The 25,063-nt window shown below is 36.4% G+C and overlaps 1 protein-coding gene across 1 annotated transcript; it reads right to left on the bottom strand.

Moving 5' to 3' along the window:
* Positions 1-312: 312 nt before the first annotated feature.
* Positions 313-22,771, bottom strand: LOC106130360 (aminopeptidase N). The gene is made up of 16 exons (XM_060945861.1): positions 22,636-22,771; positions 20,405-20,873; positions 19,773-19,931; positions 18,880-19,194; positions 13,787-13,970; positions 12,308-12,461; positions 11,442-11,523; positions 10,685-10,868; positions 9,555-9,750; positions 8,767-8,906; positions 5,674-5,811; positions 4,676-4,856; positions 3,299-3,476; positions 1,945-2,091; positions 1,137-1,215; positions 313-633 (listed from the first exon to the last, which is right to left on the bottom strand). The coding sequence occupies exons 2-16, from the start codon at positions 20,869-20,871 to the stop codon at positions 412-414; spliced, it is 2,826 nt and encodes a 941-aa protein (XP_060801844.1). The 5' UTR covers positions 20,872-20,873; positions 22,636-22,771; the 3' UTR covers positions 313-411.
* Positions 22,772-25,063: the final 2,292 nt, after the last annotated feature.

A 25,063-nucleotide genomic window follows, 5' to 3' on the forward strand; every position in this document is an offset into this window, starting at 1 on the left:
GAGTTAAGGATGACATGTGATTTTCCAAATGATTACCGAGATGAAACCGTTGGGTTTTGAGTCATCGAAGTCCAATATCAAGTTTTCGATTGTTCGATTGATAACAAATATTGGGATTCACGCTTACGAACCTGAAGATAACTGATGAATCGCCTTTTGCTGTTGTGAAATAACACGATTTGACATCGTTTTGTTGAGAAAATTTTATCTTGACTGGTTTGTACACTATAAATATGTACCCAATTTTAAAATAAAAACAATAGGTTATATTGACGTTGCGTTAAATTGTGACATATTAAAATGAAACAAAACTAAGTATCTATAACTTTAATAAAGAACCTTATAATTTTAAGTATCACAAATGCACTTGTTCTTAAACGCAAATATTTACAAATCAGATGTTATAAACAATCAATAGAAAAGAGTTAAGAACACAGATGCTACGATGATAATGCTAGATTTCACTGCAAAAGCGCCGTTGCCGCCAAAGTTTTGGTCTAGCCAAGAATCTACTGCGCCGAAGTTATCAGCTGACCAGGTAATGGAAGCTGCTAGATTTTCTTGTATAGCAGCTATTGAAGCTAGCTCACCAGCGGTGAAGATATCTTGATGGCGCGTGATGAAGGTTTGGATCTAATAAGAAAAAAATATATACAAAATTTGTGATAATTAAGAGAAACAAAATATCACTTAATGCATCAATTGTGATCTATGTAACCGAACCCTAACATTTTAATCAACAGCGGAATACGCTTGCTTTGATGAGAGTGTGAAAATTATATGATGAAAGCTCAAACGCCACACGACATCCATCAATCACACCGAAGAATAGGTCGCGTTCAGCCAATAGCAGCGAAAAGTCTAAATCGCGATATTAGGGCTTTCACTGATTAGAACATAATACAACCTCTAACTCAACATCGTCAAAGCCGCGGTTTCCCAGGCATAATACCTAGCTTGGCGGAAGATCTTTCGAGTTCAAACTATTATTGCTCCCGCTACATATGTAGGTATATGGTATTATGCAAACATATTACGACTAACACTTCATTGGTATCTAACTCCATTATTGAAACAGTATAAAATTTCATTTAAATTTCAGTCAGTATAAAAATTAAATGAATTATAAAACTTACTTTAGTCTCATGAGCAGGCGTGGTCAGAGTTCTGGCGAAGGCATTCAAGATGTTTGTTGTTCCAGTGAGTCCTTGAACGCTGAAAATTTAAAAAAAAATAAAAAATTACAAAGCTGGAATTTCACGCTGAAAATTTTTAAAGGGAAAGCAATCAAAGTCAGTCTTCGTGTACCTAATATGGGATTTTTATAAAAAAAAATATATATAATCGTTTTCTGTCTTTCTTTTCTTTTTTAAAACTAGCGTAGCGGATTACCAAGTTTATTTTGTTATCAAAATAAAATGTAAATACTATAAACATTATCAATTATCACAAAATTTGATGTTACACTGAACCTATATTATGAAAGTGATATTTGGAATACATTTTTAAAATCATACCAAAACTTAAGATTATATGATGATATATGAACTTTATGATACTTATTCTTTACTATTTTCTTGTTAGATATTGTGTAAATTTCTATGCAATAAAGATAATAGAAACAAACAAAGAAACTTTGTCGAAGTATTTAAAGAATAAGATCTTAATTATCTAACACAAGTTATTTCATTACCTAGGTTGGATAAGATGGAAGTTCTCAATAATAATATATTATGAAAGTGATATTAGGAATAAATTTTTAAAATCGTACCAAAACTTAAGATGATTACTTTATGATATACTTTATGATACTTATTCTTTACTATTTTCTTTTTAGATAATGTGTAAATTTCTATGCAATAAAGGTAATACAAACGAAACAAACTTAAGCCGAAGTATTTAAAGAATAAGATCTACATTATCTAACACAAATTGTTTCTTTACCTAGGTTGGATAAGATGGAAGTTCTCAATAACAAAGTCCAGGGCCGCCTCAGTGTTTTCAGGACTGGCGTTGGTGACTGACACAATGATGGTATGTCTGTCTTGCTCCCTCACTTGTGAATTGTCAGCGATCACCTGGTTCAGGTAGCTGGAAAAAAAGTAATTACATACATACATATAATCACGTCTATATCCCTTGCGGGGTAGACAGAGCCTACAGCCTTGTAAAGACTGATAGGCCACGTTCAGCTATTTGGCTTTAAGAAGGATTGAGATTTAAATAGTGACAGGTTGCTAGCCCATCGCCCAAAAAGAAGAATCCCAAGTTTGTAAGCCTATCCCTTAGTCACCTTTTACGACATCCATGAGAAAGAGATGGAGTGGTCCTATTCTTTTTTGTATTGGTGCCGGGAACCACACGGCACAAGTAATTACATAAACTATAGTATTAATTCTTCTTCTTCTGTTTAGCTACTAATATTGTCTGAAACAGTAGAAAGCGAAGCGTTACTACGTATAATATGTAAGAAGGGAAAAAAGTGTGTGTCGTGTGGTTTCTGGAACTAACAAAAAAAGAATATGACCAATCCGTCTCATTCCCATGGATGTCGTAAAAATCAACTAAGGTATAGGCTTAGAAAGTTGGGATTTATTTAGGCTGTGGACTAGCAACCTGTCACTATTTGAATCTCAATTGTACTCGTATTATTAAGCCAAACAGCTGAACGTATCATTCTTTTCAAGACTGCTGGTTCTGTCTAACCCGCAAGGGATATAGATGTGATTGCAATGAATTCCATTATTAAGACATCCATCTGAATGTGATCCTGGGGATGGCTTATAAATGCAGAGCTAACATTATTGAAAATACTTTACAGTTTCTTTCTACGTCTGTCTGTCTACATGTTGTATCTGTCTACCCCATAATGGATAAGATGTGATAAATTAACTTTTTAATTTTTTTTAGCCTTAAGAAAGCCTTTTGATCTCTGTAAAGTAGTTTCAAATACGAGTTTTACTGCAATTACCTTTATGTAATTACCTTTGTTCCACATCTTTGCATGAAATGAAAAAAAAAATTATATTTGCGATGGTAACAAAAGATGTTTGTCATCATTAAGTTTATAGCGAAAGAAATTTTCCTTAAAAAAATCCTTTTTACCTAAGCTTTATTATTTCTTTTAGTGTGTTATACTCTTCCTGGATTAATGTCAAAGGTCAACTTGTGATGAAAATTTAAAGAAGTCAGGATAATTTCTGTCTCCTTTAAAAATCACGTCTTCCCACAGGAGTTAGTCAAACACTGCATCTCTCCACTCGTCTCCACATTATGTTTCATAAAAAAAATAACTCACAAAGATCGGTCCTCTTCGTTAGAGGTGCAGCCAAGGGCGTTCAACAAAATGGCCTGTTGACTGGAGTCAGATGTAGACAGGTAAAGGTTCCATAAGAAGTCGAAGTTCTCCCGATTCCCGCCGCGGAGGCTGGAGCAGTAGACCGTTGTTTGAATGTCGGGGTTAATTGCGTTTGCCGCTAAGAAAAAGAGCGTTATGAACACAATGGTAGACTGTTAAATAATGCTTTTACCATAAGTCCGTCTATTGTACTTTACAATTTTTTCTAAAGAAAAAAGAATAGGACCACTCCATCTCTCTTCCATGGATGTCGTAAAAGGCGACTAAGGGGTAGGCATATAAACTTGGGATTCTTCTTTTAGGCGATAGGCTAGCAACCTGTCACTATTTGAACCTAAATTCTATCATTAACCCAAATAGCTGAACGTGGCCTATCAGTCTTTTCAAGACTGTTGGCTCTGTCTACCCCGCAAGGGATATAGACGTGATTATATATGTGATATAAGTGATATATATGTACTTTACAAATTGTAAATGTTATAAGTGCCGTGTGGTTTCCGCCACTTTAGAATAGAACACTCCATATCTTTCTATAGATGTCGTAAAAGGCGACTAAGGGATAGGTTTATAAAATTGGATTCCTCTTGTAGGCGATGTGCTAACTACCTGTCACTGTTAGAATCTCAATCCCATCATGAACCTTTCAGTCTTATTAAGGCTCTGCTAATCCCGGTAGGAATATAATCGTGACTATATGTAGGTATATATAAGAAAGAGTGATCCAATTTTCAAGTCACAAGATCCACCATGCAGAAGCACCAATTAATGTTATATAACCTTGTTATAACTGATGAATTAACGGGTAGCAAGGTTTACTTCCATAAAACTAATAAATAAATAAATATGTGCTAACTCAACGATACTATATTTTATAATAAATACTTCGATAGATAAACATCCAAGACCCAGACCAAACAGAGAAAGTTCGTTTCTCATCATGCCCTGGCCGGGATTCGAACCCGGAACCTTCGATGTCACAGACAACCGCACTACCGCTGCGCCACAGAGGCCGATGTATGTATGAGAGAGAGTGATCCAATTTTTAAGTCACAAGATCCAGCAGCAATAAATGTTATACAGGCTGACTTTTAATTCAACTGCATAAATTTAACTGTTAAGTGTACTCATATAAAGGATATTTAAAAACGTTAAAAGAAAAATATCGGTTCTTATTTCAGAAAGTACGAAAAAAAATAATAATATCAACGGCTCAGAAGCATCGGTATAGTCTATGTTTAAAAGGATGCAGTTGTTTTAAATGTCACCCTGTATAACTGATGAATTAAGGTATACTTCCATATAACTAATAAAACTTACTTGGATTTTCCCTATAAGCCTGTAACAACTCCGAAGCTCTATTGACACAGTGTTCATTCCCGTAACGGCAGTTGAAGTTCAGCATGATATTCCTGAAGTAAGGAGTCACGTGTTCTTCTGAAGAGGACGCGATGAAACCCAACTCCTCATACATTGGCGCTGTTAAGTTCAGTACGAAGTTCTGTGGACGTATTGTGGTGTTAGTTTCTTCTTTGCCGTGTGGTTCTTGGCACTTAATAAAGTACCACATCATATCTTTACCTTGGATGTCGTAAACACCAACTAATGGAAAGTCAATATTTTATTCTAAATTCCATCGTTTACCCACACCGCTGAACGTAGCCTTACAGTTTTTTCAAGACTACCGGCTCTGTCTACCCCGAAAGAAATATAGATGTGGCCGCGACTTCGTCCGCGTGGAATAGTTATTTTGGGCATCATTGAAGCCCTCAAGGATGAATAATTTTCCTCCGTTTTTTTTTCACATTTTCCATTATTTCTTCGCTACTAAAAGTCCAAACAAACAAACTCTTCAGCTTTATAATATTAGTATAGATTAAATGTATGTAGGTATATATGTAAAATCACATAAGTAGTTGATAGGAGCCAATATAGGTACACTTGATTATTACCATCAATAAAAGAGCCGAGAGCCGTGTGGTTCCCGGCACCAATACAAAAAGAATAGGACCACTCCATCTCTTTCCCGTGGATGTCGTAAAAGGCGACTTAGGGATAGGCTTACAAACTTATATACAGGAATATTATATGAATCTCAATTCTATCACTCTCTGTCTTGAGTGATAGAATTGAGATTCAAATAGTGACAGGTTGCTAGCCCATCGCCTAAAAGAGGAATCCCAAGTTTATAAGCCTATCCCTTAGCCGCCTTTTTCGACATCCGTGGGAAAGAGATGGAGTGGTCCTATTCTTTTTTGTAATGGTGCCGGGAAACACACGGCACTGTATGTATGTATAAAAGAGCCAGTAAAACTTACTTGGAACAGTCTGTATACGGCCGGGGCCCCGCTGAGGGCTGTGTCGAGGTATGTGAAGGCAGCGTTAGCAGCCGCCCACGGGATATAGTCGTTCTCTTGCACCAAGTACTGTGAGATTTCGAAGGCGAAGTCGTAATGCTGAAAAAAAGTATACATAAGTTTACGCTTTGCCGTTCGCTAGCATAGCATAGCTAGCATCTTACAATGGAGTGTATCTTGTATGTATTTATGTTTTTTTTTTTCGTAATGTATGTACTTTTCAGTATGCATGTGCACTTAATCGCACCACCGACTTAAAGTTTTTTTCTGTTTGGTCAGCTGGTTGACTGGTACAGAATGGCTAAAGGGCATTAAGTCCGCCTTTTTTACATTTTTTGTTTTGTGCAGTAAACATACATACATACATATGGTCACGTCTATATCCCTTGCGGGGTAGACAGAGCCAATAGTCTTGAAAAGACTGAATGGCCACGTTCAGCTTTTTGGCTTAATGATAGAATTGAGATTCAAATAGTGACAGGTTACTAGCCCATCGCGTAAAAAAGACTTAAATTGCCTATAAAGGAAAGAAGTCAATTTTTTTATGTTTATCGTACCGATTCGTGATGTTGCCTGTTAAAATAAGACATTATTTGTTAAATACACTTAACTGAACACCTTATTATTAGATCTCAGTTAGCTCTGTCAAGCTATTTGATAAGAAAAATTTGTGAAATCGACCTAAAAGTATTTTTTAAATTTATTCAAATGCAATTTCAAATTCAAAATTGTTATTCATTATTATGGGCCAGTTCAAACATATTGTCATTATTTTTGGTTTCACAACATTGGTCGTCGTCAAAGAAAATACTTAAAACTAAGTTTACTGCCATTTCCAAAGCGACAGTGCAGAAAAACTAGTAACAAACTGCACTGCAGTATCTTCTTCAAAAACGTCAACTTCACATCTTACACAAAATACCTATTTGAATACTAGTAATAATGACTATTTAGTATAGCTAAAAACTGCAGTTCCCGATAGATATCTTCTGTATTAAACCGTCTTAGCTTTCAATTCGGTTCAATACAAACGCTGCTCTTCAAATATTTAAGCGAAATTTTAAATATGCATCAGACTGAGATACTACAGGGAATCCAAAGAGATCCACAGGTCCTGTTACGAAATGTCAGACATTTTACTGAAAATATGTACGTTTGGAATACGATAAAGTGTATTTGGAAATGAAATGGATTCTATTAAGATTTGTATTTGGTCAATAGCTGGAATAGTTATTTTAATATGTGATTAACAGAATCGAAGTGAAAAGTGCCGTGTGGTTCCCGGCACCAGTACGAAAAAGAATAGAACCACTCCATCTCTTTCCCATGGATGTCGTAAAAGGCGACTAAGGGATAGGCTTACAAACTTGGGATACTTTTTTTAGGCGATGGGCTAGCAACCTGTCACTATTTGAGTCTCAATTCTCTATCATTAAGCCAAATAGCTGAACGTGGCCATTCAGTCTTTTCCAGACTGTTCGGCTCTGCCTACCCCGCAAGGGATATAGACGTGACCATATGTATGTATGTGTGAAGCTGCGGGTTAATGCCTCAATAAATAAACGCAAAGTGAATTTAATATCCAATTAGTTAGACCGCAGACCTCAACTTTGTTATCCGCATCAATTCACTAAAACCGCGCTTTATTCAAATATTAATTTCATCCTACTGGCGCACAGTGAAATTGATTTGAGGGCGAAATCCATTTATTTGCGTTACGATGAAATTGGAACTATTAAGTTTTGGTCATTTATGTAATCTCCTCATATACCACACGGAAGTATTTTTCAGTATGATATGGGAAATCTTTCAACATCATACTGATGTAAGGCTAAGTCCCTCACTATAGATGAGCCATTTATGACCACTATCAAGAAATAAGAAGGTCGGGAATTTTTACCTTGATTTTCTTAGACAGTAAGAATATCGGACTTTTTATCAAAAAGGAATCAATATTCTTTGAAAACATACATATAATCACGTCTATATTTCTTGCGGGGTGCACAGAGCCAACGGTCTTGAAAAGGTCACGTTCAGCTGTTTGGCATAGTGATAGAATTGAGTTACAAAAAGTGACAAATTGCTAACCCATCGCCTAAAAAAAGGATCCCAACTATATAATCCTATCTCTTAGTCGCCTTTTACAAAATCCATGGAAAAAAATGCATTCTTACAGAATGATATTTTTTTTTAAATTGTTGCATAATGCGTCATCATTATACGAGTACAAATGATGCTATTTTCGCATCATCAAGATGTTATAGTTTCTAATCTGTTGGAAGGAAAATTCCATTAATACATCACAAATTATAACTGAAGATGTTGTATACTGAACAAAATGGAAAGCGGACCGCATATTCCCAAATTGTGGTGGAGGATGCTACTGACACTCAGAAGTGGCAAGGCACTCATACCTAACTAGCTGTGCCCGCGACTTCGTCCGCGTGGAATAGGAATTTTGGGCATCATTGAAGCCCTCAAGGATGAAAAATTTTCCCCGTTTTTTTTTTACCATTTTCCATTATTTCTTTGCTCCTTGCAGCGTGATGTTATATAGCCTAAAGCCGTCCTCGATAAATGTTCTATTCAACGCAAAAATAATTTTTCAATTCGAACCAGTACTTCCTGATATTAGCGCGTTCAAACAAACAAATAAACTCTTCAGCTTTATAATATTAGTATAGATTAAAGATGTCTATACTTTTCTTTTTTGACCAGTAAACATGGGTGTGTTAAATTACATAACATAACAAGTCGTGAGGTTCCCGGCACCAATACAAAAAAAAATAATAGGACCACTCCATCTCTTTCCCATGGATGACGTAAAAGGCGACTAAGGGATAGACTCACAAAGCTAGGATTCTTTTATAGGCGATGGGCTAGCAACCTGTCACTATTTGAATCTCAATTATATCATTAAGCCAAATAGCTGAACGTGGCCATGCAGTCTTTTCAAGACTGTTGGCTCTGTCTACCCCGTAAGGGATATAGACGTGTATGTATGTATGTAAACATGGGTACAAAAAGAGAGAGATAAATTATAATTGTACTTACGAGACGTCCATTTCTAGCAAGATTGAAGACATCGTCAACAATTTGAGCTCTGTTAAGGAGATGAATGTTTCGGTAAGACGACCTCAATTCTTCCGCCAACGCACGCCAATTATCTTCATCATAGTTCACTCTGTAGTAACCTGTTGATATGTTTTTATATGTTATAGTTCTTTATCTCTTTTATTGAGAAGGTGTTGAGTTCATAGATTAAAAATAAATGCTTGAAAGATCAATAGATTTTGTAAACACAGGTTTTTATACTAGCTGCCCTCTGGTTTTGTTCCTAATCTCAACATTTTTTAAGTCTAGCGTTTATCTTAGTTGTGTCCTGGAGAGGAGCCCGGGGTCTACTTAAAACTATGCTCGTAAAGCGATTTACACAGGTAACATCAAGCTATTATCTAAGAACTACTACCAGATTTTTATAAGAATACTAGAGGCTGCCCGCGACTTCGTCCACGTGGAATCAATCCCGTGGGAACTCCGGGATAAAAAGTAGCCTATATGTCATTCTGGGTCTTCAGCTACTTATATACCAAATTTCATCGTAATCGGTTCAGGAGTTTTTGCGTGAAAGAGTAATAAACATCCATACTGACATCCTTCTTTTTTTTCTGTTATCGAAGGGGAAATCCTTTTTACGGACAACCACCCGGGTCTTCACCCGGGAGAGTGTGGGACTCCTGGTACCTAGTATACCAATCCATACTGACATCCTGACATACAAACTTTCGCATTTAGGTACAACATTAGTAGGAGTAGGATGAGTACAATTTCAAATATCTCACCAGTCTGCTGCTTATTGATGATGTACCAATCAGCGTCCGCCAATCCAGGGATGTTCACAGACTGTGCTATCAAAGCTAAAGGCAGCCAATATTGGGGGCTGGTGTCATTGAAATCTGGGTTGGTTGACAGCGCCCAGTTGACCGGGACATGCCAACGGTCGTCTGAAGTTTGACTACTGTCGGTCAAGTATCGTTGCTGTAAGAGAAACGGAGGTTTAATCATTAAGGGTTTATATTTTCTGTTTTTTGTAATAAATCTTACAAGTGCCGCGTGGCTCCCGGCACCAATACAAAAAAGAATAGGACCACTCCATATCTTTCCCATGGATGTCGTGAAAGGCGACTAAGGGATAGGCTTACAAACTTGGGATTCTTTTTTTAGGCGATTGGCTAGCAACCCGTCGCTAGTTGAATCTCAATTCTATCGTTAAGCCAAATAGCTGAACGTGGCCATTCAGTCTTTTCAAGACTGTTGGCTCTGTCTACCCCGCAAGGGATATAGACGTGACCATATGTATTTATGTATGTATGTATGTAATCTTACAAAAAATAGAAAATATATAGTTCATTATAAAGATCCAACTGATGGGTTAAGAGATTAAAGATTATAAGTTATTACCTAAGGTGAACTAGGCATGGACTAAATAAGGAATTCTCGAAATCCCCACGGGATCCGAAATTAAAAGGATTTTTTCTATTAAAATGAGACTTAAGAGATGATTATAGTACTTTAAGGGATCTGATTCTAAACTGTTATTTATACATACATACATATTATCACGTTCATGTCCCTTGCAGGATGGACAGAGCCATCAGTCTTAAAAAGACTGAAAAGCCACATTCACCTGTTTGGCTTAATAATAGAATTGAGATTCAAATAGTGACAGGTAGCTAGCCTGTGGCCTAAAAGAAGAATCCCAAGTTCATAAGCCTATCCCTAGTCGCCTTTTACGACATCCATAGGAAAGAGATGGAGTGGTCCTATTCTTTATTCTAATGGTGCCGGGAACCACACGGCACATGTTATTTATATTCGTTTGGTTTATACAAACAGTACCTACCTGAGTAATGACTAGTGAATTTCGGCACAATGTTATTTAGGTATAGTCATCTGGTTTATAAAACAGTACCTGAGTAATGACTAGCGAGTTTGCTGACGGGCTGGACCTCGTGACGGTGAGTACAGGGAAGCCACCCTGAGTGGTCCATCTCTCCATTATGGTGGCCACAGGCCAGGGTATGGTGTGGTTGGATTCGTTCAAAGCTTGTTGGAGACCAGCATATAAGTCGGATGGGTGGGCGGCGCTACGGGACCTGTTAATGAAAAGTTAATAATTAAGCGATATGAAGTATCGTAAATATGAAGTATAGTAATTTAGAGGTAGTCTCTGCCTACCCCTCCGGGAAAGAGGCGTGATTTTATGTATGTATGTATGTATGAAGTATCCTATAATAATGAATAAAAATTTTGAATTTTGAACTGATATGTGTTCCGTAAGACATAGAGATTGTGCCGTGTGATTCCCGTAACTTAAGAATAGAACAAACAGATGTGCGTCCTGTTAATGTTTTATCTCACATGATTACATATTTGCGTTTAATATAATGGTTGACGTGATAATAATGTTTAAGTATTAAGTTATAAATTAAAGCTGCAACATGTAGACTTATTTGAAAGAACTTGCCTGAGCCTAATTACCTTAAGATTTTTTTTTAATAATTTTTTTTAATTAACGATTTTCAGACATTATTTGTAGCTAAACTATGTATAGTATATTGAATAACTTACATAGATACATAAAATCACGTCTCTTTCCCGGACGGGTAGGCAGAGACTACCTCTTTCCACTTGCCACAATCTCTGCATACTTCCTTCGAATAACTTACTTGTTCCTTATGTAGTACACGAGACCTTGTTGAAACACCTCTGGTGTGAGGAAATGGGCCATCATGCGTATGACGGAGCCAGCTGAAACATGCATTTAACTTTAAGACGGGGGGTTAAATCGTTAATACACACATACACACGTACACATAATCACGTCTATATCCCTTGCGGGGCAGACAGAGCCAATAGTCTTGAAAAGACTGATAGGCCACGTTCAGCTGTTTGGCTTTATGATGAAATTGGGATTCAAATAGTGACAGGTTGCTAGCCCATCGCCTAAAAGAAGAATCCCAAGTTTATAAGCCTATCCCTTTGTCACCTTTTACTTTTTAGAACGAGATGGAGTGGTCCTTTTCGTTTATTATTGGTGCCGGAAACCACACGGCACTACATAACAATTGTATTTACCAGTATAGGAGAATGATATCATAGAAAAAATTATTAATAATCATCTCATATCAGCCAAAGGAATTCATTCCTTATTTTTCTTCCCGAAATAATCTTTTAACGTATCTTATCGATATCATACTATGATACGATAAAATGATTCACTCCTCTTAATGTTTCACAACACTAGTGACGTTATAACCCACAATATCACTTGTGCCGTGTGGTTACCGGCACCAATATATATATGGATGTCGTCTAAGGCGACTAAGGGATAGGCTTATAAACTTGGGATTCTTTTTTTAAGGCGATGGGCTAGCAACATGTCACTATTTGAATCTCAATTCTATCACTAAGCTATACAGCTGATCGTGGCCTGTCAGCCTTTCAAGACTGTTTGCTCTGTCTACCCCGCAAGGGATATAGACGTGACTATATGTGTGTATGTTTATATGTTTCCATAAAAATAAATACTCACACTTCTGATAAGCGACTGCATTGAATGTCCCAAGTATTTCAGAAGGGGTATATACAGGGTGTGTCATTGGATTTACACTAAGAACGGCGTCAGATTGGAACACGTTCTGCATGGCTATCACAAACTGATCCATCATGCGCCATCCTGACAGAACCTAGAAAAAGATATATTAATTTTTTAAGTCTTGAAATCAAGGGTGTTTAAGTATTATTTTATCATGTCTAATCAGCCTCTGTGGCGCAGCGGTAGTACGCTTCTCTGTGACCCCGGAGGTCCCGGGTTCGAATCCCGGTCAGGGCATGATGAGAAAAGAACTTTTTCTGATTGGCATGGGTCTTGGATGTTTATCTATATAAGTATTTATTATAAAATATAGTATCGTTGAGTTAGTATCTCGTAACACAAGTCTCGAACTTACTTCGAGGCTAACTCAATCTGTGTAATTTGTCCCGTAATATATATTTATTTGTTGAGACAATTATTATTATTATTTTTCATTAATTAATATAATCACGTCTATATACCTTGTGGGGTAGAAAGAGCGGGCAGTCTTGACAGACTGATAAGCCACGTTTAGCTGTAAGACTAAACGAATTATCAATATTTTTCATACGCAATTTCATTGAAATAGATGAAGAATTCTTCATTCTATCAAGGATGAATAAGTAAAGTTAAAAAATTGTAATAAAGTAAAGTTGGCCGTGTGGTTCCCGGCACCAATATTTAAAAAAAGAATTAAACTACTCTATCAGTTTCCCATGGATGTCGTAAAAGGCGACTATGGGATATGCTTTTAAACTTGGAATTCTTTTTATAGGCGATGGGCTAGCAACCTGTCACTATACGAATTTCATTTCCATCATTAAGCCGTGATAGCTGAACGTGGCCTGTCAGTATTGCAAGACCGCTGGCCCTGTCTACCCCGCAAGGGTTATATACGTGATCATATGAATGAATGGAAAAGTACGGAAGAATTACTAAGTTCACTTACCAAATCTGTGCCGTAACTTTCGAAATAGTTTGCGAAAGAATTAGGTACTAAGTGCACTTACCAAATCTGTGCCGTAACTTTCGAATTAGTTTGCGAAAGAATTAGGTACTAAGTGCACTTACCAAATCTGTGCCGTAACTTTCGAAATAGTTTGCGAAAGAATTAGATACTAAGTTCACTTACCAAATCTGTGCCGTAACTTACGAAATAGTTTGCGAAAGAATTAGGTACTAAGTTCACTTACCAAATCTGTGCCGTAACTTTCGAAATAGTTTGCGAAAGAATTAGGTACTAAGTTCACTTACCAAATCTGTGCCGTAACTTTCGAAATAGTTTGCGAAAGGATTAGGTACTAAGTTCACTTACCAAATCTGTGCCGTAACTTTCGAAATAGTTTGCGAAAGGATTAGGTACTAAGTTCATTTACCAAATCTGTGCCGTAACTTTCGAAATAGTTTGCGAAAGAATTAGGTATTGAGTTCACTTACCAAATCTGTGCCGTAACTTTCGAAATAGTTTGCGAATCCTTCGTTCAACCAGGTGTAAGTCCAGGACAAGGGGCCCACTTCATTCCCGAACCACATGTGCGTGTTCTCGTGGCAAATTATCCTGCCTATGCCCTGCCTTGTGTTCGTGGTGGTGACACCCTCTGTCACGAGGAGAGCTACCTCTCTGTAAGACAGATTCAAACATACAATGCAATACAAATTATATTTTACTAGCGACCCGCCCCGGCTTCGCACGGGTGCAAAATTATAAATGTTATTATACATAAAAACTTTCCTCATGAATCACTCTACCTGTTACAAAAAACCGCATCAAAATCCGTTGCGTAATTTTAAAGATTTAAGCATAAAGACAAACAGACTAAAATAGCGACTTTGTTTTATACTATGTAGTGATATCCATAAAATCTATATATATAAAACTCTTCCGTTACTGAGTGACTGACTGACAGACAACGCACAGTCGAAACTACTGGTCGTAGACAGCTGAAATTTGGAATGTAGGTTCCTTGGGATATGTAGGGGAGCACTAAGGTTTAGGGGGTGCGATTGGGTGACTGATAACGCACAGCCGAAACCGCTCGGTATAGGAGTCTGAGATTTTGAACAGAGGTTCCTTTAGTAACATAAGTGAGCACTAAGAAGGGATTTTTGAAATGTCAACCCCCAAGGGGGGGGAAACGGGATAAACTGAGCCGGGGCTGCGGGAAAGTTCTAACGAGATACCGTGGCCCCGGAACGCAAAGGGCAACTGAAGAAACGAGGTGGGTTTTAGTCAGTAAAAGTCTGACACTCCCTTCCGTTCCACCCAGAGCGGGAGAGGTCATTTGATGATTTCCCATCCTTAAAAAAAAAAGACTTTGTATGACAACTTTCAGTCGTCTCTTTAACATTCATAATAACATACATAATTATGTACATACATGCATAACATTAATAACATCACGCCTTTAAATCCCTATTTTGTGTTAACACTACCCATACAAACAGCTAAAATATATATAAAGCTCTTCCGTTACTGAGTGACTGACTGACAGACAACGCACAGTCGAAACTACTGGTCGTAGACAGCTGAAATTTGGAATGTAGGTTCCTTGGGATATGTAGGGGAGCACTAAGAAGGGATTTTTGAAATGTCAACCCCCAAGGGGGGGAAACGGGATAAACTGAGCCGGGGCTGCGGGAAAGTTCTAACGAGATACCGTGGCCCCGGAACGCAAAGGGCAACTGAAGGAACGAGGTGGGTTTTAGTCAGTAAAAGTCTGACACTCCCTTCCGTTCCACCCAGAGCGGGAGAGGTCATTTGATGATTTCCCATCCTTAAAAAAAAAGACTTTGTATGACAACTTTCAGTCGTGTCTTTAACATACATAATAAAATACATAATTATGTACATACATGCATAACATTAATAACATCACGCCTTTAAATCCCTATTTTGTGTTAACACTACCCATACAAACAGCTAAAAGGAAACAAGTGAAGAGACGAAATTTGTCCGCATCCATTTTCACCTAAATTCTTAACGTTAATGAGATTTACTTTTTATTATCAGGTCAACCTAATAGCCTCACATGTACGTATAACTTCGTAAGAATTTTCTTTCAACTCCTAACCGTTGAGGAGTTGTACCTTCCATCATCAGCTCATTCACATGGGATGATGACTATCAGACGCAAATACTTAAACAGAAGGAAATCCTGTAAGGCCTCTTCGTCCTATAAATCCTGTTTTTTTTTTCTTTTGAGACGATGATTTTGTCTCGCTTTACTTTTTCTATATAGATTTGTATGTATACTAATATTATAAAGAGGAACAATCTATTTTTTTATATGTTTGTTTGTTTGCACATGTAATCGATAAACTTCGAAACTACTGAATCGATTTCAAACATTCACCATTAGAAAGCTACATCATCCCTGAGTAACACAGGCTATATTTAATTCCAGTTGTAACAAGATTTCAGCCTGTGGAAGAAAAAGCCCTGTCGAGATCATTAAAAAACGCTATATATAACCGAATTACACGTGGGCGAAGCCGCGGGCGGAAAGCTAGTATTGCATATAATAATAAATTATATACGGGACAAATTACACAGATTTAGTTAGCGCCCGTCAAAATATATAGTAGAAACATGCATTACGAATATGTTGAGCAAAGGCAGGACTCTCTTCTTCATTAAAATCATTAGTTTTATATTCATTCATATTTTTTTAATGTAGACAATGTGCATTCGTCCACGATTTATATTTAAGAGATTTGTAAATTGACGTCTGGTGAAAATGCTGCAGTGTAGTTTGTTCCGCCGCTTCTTCTACGCATGCGCTTTGGAAGCGGTAGTAGACATAATTAGATTTAAGTGATGTGACGTCAAAAAGTGATATCTTGTATCCAATTTCGAAAATAAATCTATTATTTTCTAAATATATTCTATTCCATTCCAGCCAACATTTGGGTAAAGGTAAAAAATGAAGCCGGGCGGGTAGCATACCTTACAGATATTAGTGTATTATATATAGTATGTATTATATGCCGTGTGATTCCCGGCACCATTACAAAAAAGAATAGGACCACTCCTCACTCTTTCCCACGGATGTCGTAACAAGCGACTAAGGGATAGGCTTATAAACTTGGGATTCCTCTTTTGGGCGATGGGCTAGCAACCTGTCACTATTTGAATCTCAATTCTATCTTAAAGCCAAATAGCTGAACGTGGCCTATCAGTCTTTACAAGACTGTTGGCTCTGTCTACCCCGCAAGGGATATAGACGTGATTATATGTATGTATTATAATATTATAAAAGGTATAAAGAAATTTATATAAATGTGGGGTTTATAGGCTATTACACACCACCACGGGTGTAACCGTAGCGGGTCGCTAGTATTTGTCAAAAAAAGGTAAGTATCATTGGATATTAATATACGAGTAGGTCCGGTTCGTATAGAGAAGATTTCTTTAAAATTAGCAGCGCCATTTTCTGCGTACATGTACAATGGCTTTCTCGTAGGTACCTACTAATATTTATGTTCACAATTTGATAAATAGATAAAAAGGATAAGTATTTCAGTGCGATAAGGTTACCTTTTGTTTTGTTTTTTCCTTATTTATCTGTTATGTGTTTCCCGTGTAAGTGCCGTGTGGTTCCCGGCACCAATACAAAAAAGAATAGGACCACTCTATCTCTTTCCCATGGATGCCGTAAAAGGCGACTAAGGGATAGGCTTACAAACTTGGGATTCTTTTTTAGGCGTTGGGTTAGCAACCTGTCACTATTTGAATCTCAATTCTATCATTAAGCCAAATAGATGAACGTAGCCATTCAGTATTTTCAAGACTGTTGGCTCTGTCTACCCCGCAAGGGATATAGACGTGACCATATGTATGTATGTATGTTTATCTGTTATGCTATGTATAAATTAACTTAATCAACCAGCCACTGACGCCGCTAATATCATGCGAAATACTATCCCTGTTCCTCTCTTTATTATGACGTGGAACGGGACAGCGATATTTTGTGGCGCGATAAAAAATAATTTTCTAATAAAAAAAAATTAAGGAAATTATACTTGGAATTCCTCTTTTAGGCGATGGGGTAGCAACCTGTCACTACTTGAATCTCAATTCGATCATTAAGCCAAACAGCCAAGCGTGTCCTTTCAGTCCTTTGATGTCTGTTGACTCTGTATAGCCCGCAGGGATTATAGACGTGATTATATGTGTATTTTTTAATGTTATGTAAAAAAAATTGAATGTGTAAACAAAATCTCCCTTTTTTCAGTACAGTTGGTAAGAACACTCATTTCATTTTCCCTGACACCTATCTCCCGTGCCGTCGTTAGTGGACCGCTTAAAAAGAAGAATTTTTCATTACCGCTCCTTCGGGAGCTAATTTGGAAAATGGTCATTACTTTCTATGGAAACAGTTAAGGTTACGTTACTTTGAAAATGAGTTTGTGGTTTAAATCATCGATTTTAAGACAGCGCGAATATTTTGAGAACAACTCGCGTCGAAAATTTTTGCATAGAAAATAGAGTAAGTACCTACAAAATTGTATTTTTTAGTTAGTGCAAATGATTTAATTGGTTTTTGTATGTAGCGATTTTGTCAATAGCTATTTAAACAAAACAGCTGTTGCAAATGAGGCAGTGCATGTTTAACACACTATATGGCTTATCAATATTGAAGTTACAGAGAATTTTGATTGAATTCCAATTTCTGTGGTAGTAGAAATATTGATGAGTGACGAATATTATGTAATGACAAAATCAAATTTAAGAAATCTTGACAAAATTAAACTATGACTTATAAATAAACTGAAAAGGCAAAGTATTATAAAAAGATCTATTTGTACTCATGTACTTTATAGGGTTGTTAACACATAATTTGTTTTGTTAAAGCTGGCATTGTAGCCTATTAACCTACATATGTATATAGAAAAAAGAATCAATGAAGAAATACAAGATAATGTTGAAACCTTCTCAAATCTAGTTACATCCCTTAATGGTCATATAAAGCGTGTTTTATCGCGAACATGCTAGGAATCCAGTAACTTCTTACGACCAAGTTTTATGTCTTTTTCCGAGCACTCTGAGTGAACTATCGAACCTTATTCCTGCAAAAAGCGTGGTCAATCTTACAAATGTTCCACTTATTTTTATGAGAGCTGTTTCATTTTTCAAATATCTTAGTCATCGTACCTTATTTATATTTTGACTCATAGGGACCTACAAAATTAAAATTTTGTGAATATGTTTCGAATTAAATTTAACTGAAATGTGATAAGATTATGATTTCCGATCTAATAGACTATTTTATCTTTTTCCGTTGCTATTGGTAGAGGTGACTGACTATAGGACAAATGTAATAAAAACTATTACAATGTATTCTGTCACGCGGGCATACCAATTGAAACAAGTAAATAATAATTGAATACTGGATGTAAAACCATGTCAATAAACGTGGAGCGTTTTAGGTATCAAATAAAAAGAAAAAGAGATATTTCTGATGGCGTATTCTGAAAAAACATGTACTTAATTCCCACAATACTAAATTTTTATGAAAAAGCAAGATTACCTGTAAATAACAAGTCCCCAATTCTCCATAGCACCAGCCGCGAAGTCAGGCACAGCGACTTTGTCAATCTTTGGGAAGGCATAGTCAAATTGGGTGAAATTCTCAAGAGCGATCATATTCCTCTGACCGAATTCTAGAGCAAAAGCTGCCGACTCCAAGGTCTCTGGTCTAGAATAGACTCTGAAGGGAATGCGATAAATGGGTTCGCCATCATTCTCGACGTAATGGAAGTTTGAGACCAGATAAGCCAGCAGATACGAAGACATAACCAATGTGTCGTCGAATTCATGTTTTGTCCAGCCAGAAACTTCCTCTCTAAAACAATATGTGTCGATTTAGTTTTGATGTAGATAAGACACAGGTAAAAGTGTAATTTACGGTGAGAGAAAACATTGTAAGGAAACTTGGACTTTCAGGCAACTGAGTGTGCAACCATATGGTTAGGTTTACCTGCAAAGTTGCGGAGGTCCGAACGGAATCGCTTCGTGTAAAAATCTGACTCACCCAATCCAGGATCCATGGTCAAGGGCTTACCCCGGGCTACTTTCCAGAGCGGTGAGGATGCAACCGGGACTAAAGTCAAGAGGGAAAAGAATACCATCACCATAAGAAGGTATATTCTATTTTGCTTAATGTACATTCGTGTATTTACTCTTATGTAGAGGTAGGTAGAGACTACATCTTTCTCTTTACCATGATACCCGCATTCTACTTTGACGTTCCCGAATATGCAACTTTTAAAAATTAAAGTTCATCGGTTTATGATACTCATAATCTGATCTTTCAACCAAATACCCTCGATTGGATATAAGTGTGTGAGTCTTGGCCTTTCAACTTCAAGTCTTGTTTTATTTATTTCAATGTATTTTCTATTCAGAATAATAATTACTTACTTTAAAGTGTCATTCCTTTCTGGCATATTACTCCTGACGACGTCGTAAGCAGGTGGTGCATATATTGTGGTTCTAAATATGGCTTTCTGGTGAGGTTCGTCATAGCAAGGGAATGCTCTACGAGCAAATGTGGGTTGGAGTTGTGAAGTCACTAAGTTTCTGAAAAAAAAATCATAATTTTATTACCAAAATGAAGAGCAATAATGAAATTTGAAGCAAAGTATTAACTATAACATTAGAAAAATTTGCTCCAAAATTAATAATGGCCGCGGTAAGCGATCTCATTGTTAATCAAAAGCAACTCTTCTTTTTATTTTTTAAAATTAGAAAGGGGTTTAGTCACGCGGTGACTTTGTCAGCCCCGCAAGTTACCTTTGTCTGTATTTATTAAAAATCTGTCGAACCAGAAACCAAATTAAGATAGTATATAAAGTAAACTACTCCTAAGAGTAATTGCTTTTCACAAATACTAAATGAAACCCTTAAAACCTTTGAAGATAATTATGATATAGCTGAGTTTGTAAAGAAAACAATTCTAAAACTTTCTTAATAAACTACTTAGGATAAAGCCTACGTTATTGTCCAAACTTATTCTATAGTAATTTATAGATACATTTGATATTTTGACTCACATCGTCTGCCCGTTTTCTTCATAAGTAGAAACATAAACTCCAAACATGTTTTCAGCGTATTGTGCTACGTAATTAATCTTGACTGTATGAGGTATCAGCGCGCCTATTGAACTCGAAAGTCTAATTCTTAGCAAATGAGTATCATCTGTAGCTAGAGTATAATTAGCGAAGAGATCAGTAGCCAAATTCACATCTCTTTCGCTATAAACTTCAATGCTATCAATTTCCATGGCCATAGCATGTAATGTGATTAAATCAGTGTTGACATTAGGTATTATTCTGATTGAAACGTTTCCAAAGAAGTAATCTACATTGCTAGGATCAATGAACAGTTGGACATCGTAGAATGTAGGGAATGTTGTGTCTGGTAGTACGTAAATTTCTTCACGTGGATCATTTCGTTGGATTTCTGTGAGCGGCACTGCAGTAACAGAGCCTAATAAGGCTAAGCATATGAGTAAATACATATCTGAAAACAATATAAATATTTGCATAACATAACTGTGGACGAAATTGGTATTTATTAGTATGACATTTTTGTATACATCGTAAACTTCTTCATCTCGCACTGGGTACATAGGACCAGCTGTCTCGAGAAGACACTAAAAGTCACATTCTGCTGGATGGATAATAAGGATTTTTCCCTATTTGATTATCTCTATAAGTACTTTCATTTTTATTGGCTTTATCAATTAAGAATAGAACGTTTTTAATTTTATAGAGAAAGGATAAAATCAGCAAAAAATACATACAACAGAAATATATAGATGAAAATTGTGGGCCAATTCCAATTAAGAGTTCAGTATTTCCAAAACATAAATAAATATAAATATAAATAGCAGAGATTGAGTTAGCGTCGAAGTAAGTTCGAAACTTGTGTTACGAGATACGAACACAACGATACTATAACAACGATATAATATAAATACTTAGATATATAAACATCCAAGACCCGGACCAATCGTTCGTTTCATCATGCCCTGACCGGGATTCGAACCCGGGACCTCCAGTGCCACAGACAAGCATATTACCGCTGCGCCACAGAGGCCGTCTCCGAATAAAAATGAACTGCTATGATTGCCCAGCTTAACTTTATCTCCATGTTCCTAATCTGCTTCAAAATATCGAATATCCATCGTGTATACAACTGGACAGACGCTTTATAATGATAACGATAAAATAGTTGAACATATCAAAGAGATATCGGGCTGATAAAATTCTGATAAAACAGTACTTAAGAGCCCACTTAAGAATTGCCCAATGTGAGATGTATTAGACTCGTACGAAAATGGGGAATTGGGACAACAAATTGTTTTATTAAAAACTAGCTGTACCGGCAAACGTTAAAAAAAATTTAAGGTTGAACAACCCTTATAACTAAGGGGTATGAAAAATAGATGTTGGCCGATTCTCAGACCTACTCAATATGCTCACAAAATTTCCTGAAAATCGCTCAAGCTGTTTCGAAGGAGTACGGGAACGAACAGTGTGACACGAGAATTTTACTTATAAGATTAGATTATTATTTAAATGGTGCCGTACGCTTTGGAGTAGAACCACTCCATCTCTCTCCCATAGATTTCGTAAAATCGACTAAGAGATAGGCTAATAAACTTGGGATTCTTTTTTTAGGTGATGGGCTAGCAACCTGTCACTATTTGAATATATGTATTTTTTAATTATTCTGTGACTTTTATTTTTATGTTGCTTTCGATAATTTTATCCACTATTGTTTATTTTCTTTCAACTAATTTAACGGCTGAACGGCTGTCGGTCTTTTAAGACTGCTGGTTAGTCTACCCCGAAATAGATATAGATGACATTATATTAATACCTACTTGTTACCAAAAATAGTTCGGAAAAATAGCAAATAGAAAATTACTTTATATGCCATATACGAGTACATATGTATATGCCATACGGCTGAACGTAGCCTTTCAGTCTTTTCGAGACTGTTGCATGGCTGTATCTACCCCGCAAGTACTAAGGACGTGATTATCTTTAATCTTTAAAAAGGTGCATTGTATGCACGTACATTAATACTCGTTGATACTCGTATATCTGGTCTTGACATGCGAATTTTACTGAAACTTTTTATTGCAGACATTAAACTTGCGTAATATACTGTGGCACAAAGTTTCTGATCCAAAATAAACTACTTATTTATGATATAAATTATGAACTTACGAAGTCGCAGGCAAGAGCCAAGTAATTAATAACAAAATACTTACCTTACGTATTTACTCTTACACCGAAATAAAATAACTGAAACGTATTCCATTATAATAATATTTCAATCATTTTCTAATCCCTATTATCAAATAATAATAATTACATTCATCGATAATCGTTTATCTTTTGAATAAAGTTAATAGTGACGCGTTGATTTTCAACTACTTTAGTAGCGTCACTGATAAATCAGTACAGTTATGAACAAAAATAACACCAGTAACTTTTTATTACGGTGAGTTAAAATATGTATATAGTGCACCTGCATATTCAGGTACTGGATGCGTCAGTACATACATTATATACATTTAGTCACGTTATATCCCTTGCGGGGTAGTCAGAGCCAAAAGTCTTGAAGAGACTGGTAGGCTCAGCTGTTTGGCTTCCTGATAGAATTGAGATTCAAATAGTGACAGGTTGCTAGCCCATCGCCTAACAAAAGAATCCCAAGTTTGTTAGCCTATCCCTTAGTTTACTGTGTAAACTTGAAAAAAAATGAAGCATGAAGAGAGTTATGAATGTGGATGAAGCGAAGGAAGTATGCAGAGATCGTGGCAAGTGGAAAGAGGTAGTCTCTGCCTACCCCTCCGGGAAAGAGGCGTGATTTTTATGTATGTATAAATCTGATATAATTTTTGCTCGCCACAAACAAAAAGGGTAAAGTTTACTGCCACTTAAAATTGATAAACTTAATTAGTATCGGCATTTGCAAGGTCACGTTTACGTTTTTGTGTTCTTAACACAACATAATTGTGAATTTAATGTAAATAGGTGGTGCAGTAAGGGCGTCGTGTCTTTGATTTATTTATACATACATACATATAATCACGTCTATATCCCTTGCGGGGTGGACAGAGCCAACAGTCTTGAAAAGACTGATAGGCCACGTTCAGCTGTTTGGCTTTATGATGGAATTGAGATTCAAATAGGTTGCTAGCACATCGCCTACAAGAATCCCAAGTTTATAAGCCTACCCCTTAGTCGCGTTTTACGACATCCATGGGAACGAGATGAAGTGGTCCTATTCTTTATTTTTTGGTGCCGGGAACCACACGGCACTGCCTATTGTTTCAATATGAATATTCGACGAAATATTCATATTGAAACAATAAGTTTTACATTCATTTATGTTTTTTAATGTAGACAAAGTGCATTCGTCCACGATTTAGATTCAATAAATCTATATTTGTAAATTGTCGTCCGGTGAAAATGCTGCAGTGCAGTTTGTTCCGCCGCTTCTTCTACACATGCGCTTTGGAAGCGGTAGTAGTTATAATTAGATTTAAGTGATGTGACGTCAATAAGTGAAACCTTGTATCCAATTTTGAAAATAAATCTGTTCTATTCTATACCATAAACTTGACGGTCTCTGTGGCGCAGCGGTAGTACGCTTGACTGTGTCACCGGAGGTCCCGGGTTCAAATCCCGGCCAGGGCATGATGAGAAAAGAACTTTTTGTGATTGTCCTGAGTCTTTGATGTTTATTTATATATAAGTATTTATTATAAAATATAGTATCGTTGAGTTAGCATCTCGTTACACAAGTCTCGAACTTACTTCGAGGCTAACTCAATCTGTGTAATTTGTCCCGTATATAGGTATTTATTTTATTATAAAAGATGAATTTCAACATGAAATTCATCTCTCTTCCCCTATACATACAAATTGGGAATTTCTAAGGCCAGAGTGAATAGACACTAGGTATTTGAGCTTCCGTGCACCACCTTAGGCCCCATCTTTCTTACCATCAGGCAGATTGTGGTAAAACCCACTTAAATTATTAAATAAAAAAATTCATTTGTGTTAACGTATCACCAAAACAAAATTTAAACAGCATTTAGCCAAGTGATTGTCATCTCCTGGTAGACTTTATCTGTAAAAATTATCAGCGTCTAGTCGAAAACATTAAAGGCATACAGATAATTATAATGACATAGGTGTCGGCTAAGGAAAAGTTTGTGAGATTCAATAAAAATTCTAAATTGAAATTATTTTTTTATTATTCATTATTATGGGTCTTGTTGAAGATTACTTAATAATTATTATATCTTTTGGTTTCACAACAGTGGTACAATAAATTACTTAAAACTAAGTTTATCGTCGCTTCTAAAGCGTCAGCGCAGAAGAAGCGGAAAATAAAATACACTTCGGCATTTTATTCAATAACGTTAACTTTTCAATAATCCACACCAAGAATTAGAAATAGGCGATAGAATGTGGACGGAAGAATACTTTATTATTAAAAATTTATTTAATTGAAATAAAAGTAATTCATAAAATTTTAAATGCAATATTAACTTTTAATAATATTCATGTAATTAATAATTCTTATGCCGTGTGGTTCCCGGCACCAATACAAAAAGAATAGGACCACGCCATCTCTTTCCCATGGATGTCGTAAAAGGCGACTAAGGGATAGGCTTACCAACT

The sequence above is a fragment of the Amyelois transitella genome, chromosome 9 (assembly GCF_032362555.1).
Source record: "Amyelois transitella isolate CPQ chromosome 9, ilAmyTran1.1, whole genome shotgun sequence".
In the NCBI taxonomy this organism is placed as follows: Eukaryota; Metazoa; Arthropoda; class Insecta; order Lepidoptera; family Pyralidae; genus Amyelois; species Amyelois transitella.